This window comes from Buceros rhinoceros, unplaced genomic scaffold, assembly GCF_000710305.1.
Source record: "Buceros rhinoceros silvestris isolate BGI_N320 unplaced genomic scaffold, ASM71030v1 scaffold6085, whole genome shotgun sequence".
NCBI classification, from domain to species: domain Eukaryota; kingdom Metazoa; phylum Chordata; class Aves; order Bucerotiformes; family Bucerotidae; genus Buceros; species Buceros rhinoceros.
The window spans coordinates 33,301-37,038 of record NW_010414479.1 but is presented as its reverse complement, the minus strand read 5'-3'; the positions used below and the strand labels follow the sequence as shown (position 1 = coordinate 37,038).

General features: G+C 52.9%; 1 protein-coding gene across 1 annotated transcript in view; it reads left to right on the top strand.

Moving 5' to 3' along the window:
- The window catches only part of ACAP3 (ArfGAP with coiled-coil, ankyrin repeat and PH domains 3), a 35,671-nt gene extending 35,134 nt beyond the window's left edge, over nucleotides 1-537 (top strand). Inside the window, exon 25 of the mRNA XM_010137099.1 lies at nucleotides 86-537. Coding sequence (XP_010135401.1) covers nucleotides 86-233 — 148 coding nt within the window. The 3' untranslated portion in view covers nucleotides 234-537. The remainder of the gene's footprint in view (nucleotides 1-85) is intronic.
- The last annotated feature ends 3,201 nt before the right edge of the window (nucleotides 538-3,738 follow it).

Here is a 3,738-nt window from a genome sequence, read left to right as displayed (position 1 = left end):
GCGCCCGTGTCCAGGAACCGTGAGCAGCCATCGGGGAGGGGCTAACCTAACGTCACTCCCTTGTGCTTTCTCTGTTTCACTCTAGGCTGCGTCTGGCTCGAATGAACGAGGAGATGCGAGAGGCAGAGGGCCCCTTTGGACAACCGGGTCAATACCCCAGCAACAGCCCCACTGAGCTGCAGTACAGGAAGTGTATACAGGAGTTCATCAGCCTTAACATAGATGAGTGTTAGTGACAACTCCCCCACCTCCCCTTGAAGTTGGGCTGAATTTCTAGAAGCCCTGAGAGCCCCATCCTTGGTATATTGGTGTTTCTTGCAGACTGGTCTGTTTTTGATGCCTGCACGTATAGGTTGAGGTGCACGCAGGAAGGAAAAGGGCTCTTTCCTGTTCGCGTTAAGTTCTCATGCTTGACTACTGGATGGTTGATTTTGTGTGGGAGAGTCCTCGGGCATAACCACGGACCATGGCGTGTGGACTTGAGTGCGTGACGAGTATGGGAGGTGCGGTTAGCATTAAAAAAAAAAAAAAGAAAAAGAAAATAAATTGAAGAGAAGAAAAGGAAGCCCTCTATCACCAGGAGAAACTCACCAACAATACGATCAGACAAACCTGTCTCTGCTTCAGTGTAGATGCCCTGCGCTGAGTTCTCGTCTGAGCCGCCTGTTGGGAAGGGATCCTGATGTGGAGCATCTGGCCTGGCAGCATGACCAGCAGCCGGCTCTCTTGGGACTGCTGCAGCGTCTGGGAGCTGCTGGGGCCGGTTCAGGAAACTAAGAGATGGCCTCTGAGTCCGGAACAGGCTGTTTCCTGGGGCAGAGATATTTCGCTCCAGAAGGCACAACAGAAGGGGTAGGGTTGAGAGCGACAGCTCCTCACCTGAATTGCTCTCAGGACTTTACCACCCACGCTCCCCTTTTTTTGCCCTCAGTGGTTAGCTGGTCAAAGCCATAGCTCGCCTGCTTCCTGGGCCAAGATGCAATCTGCACACTGCTACAGAAGCAGCCGTGCTCATTTTTTTGAGGCTGGGAGAAGCTTGTCGCTGGCGACAGGCTTTGCGTCAGGGAAGAAAAGCCTCGTCCAGCTGCCGCTGCCTGCACAGCTGGCTGCACGGTGCCGCCGAACTGCGCATCACTTTGTTTCCTGGTCACTTCAGATTTCTGACTTGGCATCTCTGCGAAGGAGAATTCTACTTGCATGTGTATCCCTCTGTGCTCTCCCCCCGCGTGTGAGTAGGGCATTGGCAGCTGGCCCAGGGGCTTTGAGTTCCCCAGTTCCAATGGTCGGCAGAATCTTCTTGTTTCTTTCCTTTTTCTTGTATTATTCTTTGCTGGAGTGGGGGAGTATGTTTCTCCTTCATCGCTGTGTTTGTGGACTCTGTTAGGGGGATCACGCAGCAGAAGCTCTGTGACACGCTGCAGCTGTGTGATCCTGCCTCAGGAGGGCTGGCAGAGCGTGCGGACCACTGGGAGTTTGGCTGCCGAGTGGGGCGTGCTCCCGTCAGAGCCTCTTCAGAATGCCCTCGACTGCAATTGTCATCCGAGCTTTTCGGGACTCGTGGGTGGTGGCTGGAGCTGAGCCTGCCTGGGCTGCTGGCTCTGGGTTGGGCCACAGTGCCTTATGGATAGTGCTGGGATCTCGAGGGCATCGAGATCTCAGGGAGCATGAGGAGACCAGGTGGACTTCACCATCCTCCAGCATTACATCAGCAGTGGTACACAATCCCATTATTTGTCATCCAGTACATGTTTGACTACTTTTTTTTTTATAGTGGCTGCAGCCCTTAGTGGATTAAACCTTGGCAGCTTTGTTTCTGGTGTCTAATTGTGTCCTCAGACACTGAAGCAACAGTGGTCCAGCTCTTCACTCAAGTTGCTGCCCTCAGAGCCCGTACCAAGAGCACTCAGTGTCTGCTCACACATCTAGAAGTGGAACAAATTCCACTCAGTCTCTAGTAGGACGTCCTCTTGGTTCAAGGGACAGTCCCTGCTTCCCTAGGGAAGGGCTGTCCCAGGTTTTGCTGCAGCCAGGCCACAGTTTTCCCTCTCTGCAGTCTGGGTCTTGAATCCCTCGTTGTCCTGTGGCTTTCTCATTCCCGTTCCCTTTGGACCTTTGGGATGTGCATGGTACCAAGTGCTGGGGTCAGATCTCGGTCCCGGTGGTCTCCTGTGAATCTGAAACGGTTGTGGTGGCTGTGCTGAAACTGCTGCAGATCAACCAACGGCAGCGCAAAATCTGGCCCCAGGGCCTCTTGTGCTTCCCGAAGTAATATGCGATCTCCTTCCGTCAGTCTTGAAAAATAAAAATTAATGAGCTTGGCCCCATCAGCCTTTTTATCACTGGCAATGCCTTTCATGGTGTTGGCTCCATCACCCTGCTCTTGCTGTCCTGGGAGGCTGGTGCTCTGCACGCAACCTGCTGCTGCGCTTGGGCTGGGTGACTCCTGGCTTGGGTGCACCTGCCTGGGCTGGAGGGGAGGGCGCTCCTTGCATCCTGCCTTCTTAACTCTTCAGTGCCTGGTCTGAAACTCTCCTGCAGTCTTTGACCGGGCAACACTCCCTCTGAGCTCTTCTCTGAGCAGGCTTTTGCATTGGACTTTGTCTTCTTTCTGGTCCGCGTCACCCTGAATGCGAATGGGCTCCCCCGCCACGCAGGGTGGTGCTGACACTGGTGTGTCGCTGCCCCGTTTGACACCCCTTCGAGCCCCCGCACTCTGCAGCTGGTGGTGGCGATACTGTCAGCCTGAGCGGGGTCAGCAGCAAATCGGTGGTCTGAGACAGCCCCTGCTCTGGGCAGAGCTCGCGTGGGGTTGGACGCTGTTGTCCAGTGCGATGCGTGGTGGTGCTGAGCCTGCCAGCAATACAGCAACGCCCTTCAGCCGCGCGTCCGCCTGCAGCAGGACTGTCCGCTGCTTGTGGTCACATCGTGCAGGTCACCCTGCAGCATCCAGACAGGAGCCAGGGTGCAGCCAAGAACTCACTCTGCTTCCCAGGGCAGGAACAGATGTTCTCTGTAGTGAACTCTGGGATAATCCTGTCTCCTCTTTGTACCGATCTGCACCAAACGGAGACATCTGTCAGTGCGGACGTCCCCTCAGGTTGTGCCCGTGCCTGGAAAAAGGCCCCGCTGAAGCAAAGCTGCCGTCTTTCAGGGTACTTCGGAGATCTCCAGGTGAAGCAGATGTTTCTCCGCTGCCATGGTCCTGCTCTGTTAATGACTGTCGGCGTGGTCAGTGTCTAGCAACGGTTTTTACATGTACAGCAACTTAAACCATCCCAGCTGGTTTTCCAGCTTTTTCTGAGAAGGTAGAACTAGGACTGATCCTTTCTGCAAGCCAACGGGAACTGGAGACACGGCTTCCACGGCGGCTCGTTTTATTTCACAGTCGGCACTAGCGGCTCCTGCGAACACGACACAAATCCTGTACAGTTCGGTCCATTGAAGCTCAGACTCACTGCTGAAGTGCGTGAAGTTAAAGCATATGTAAATACTGATGCAAAAAGCAGCGTCTTGCAAGACAATTTATCTATTTAACATGTATTGGTACTTTATTTAGATTCAATGTATAAAGCAACTTTGTGCACTTTTCCTACATACAGTATTGGGGGGGTTTATGTTCTTTTGTTATGGATTTTGTGCTGTCTTTTTTAATCGGTGAAATTGTTTAAGTATTTAATTTATTATTGATGTGCCCAGAGGACTAGTGCAATTTTTATTCAATACAGTTTATCTGTATTT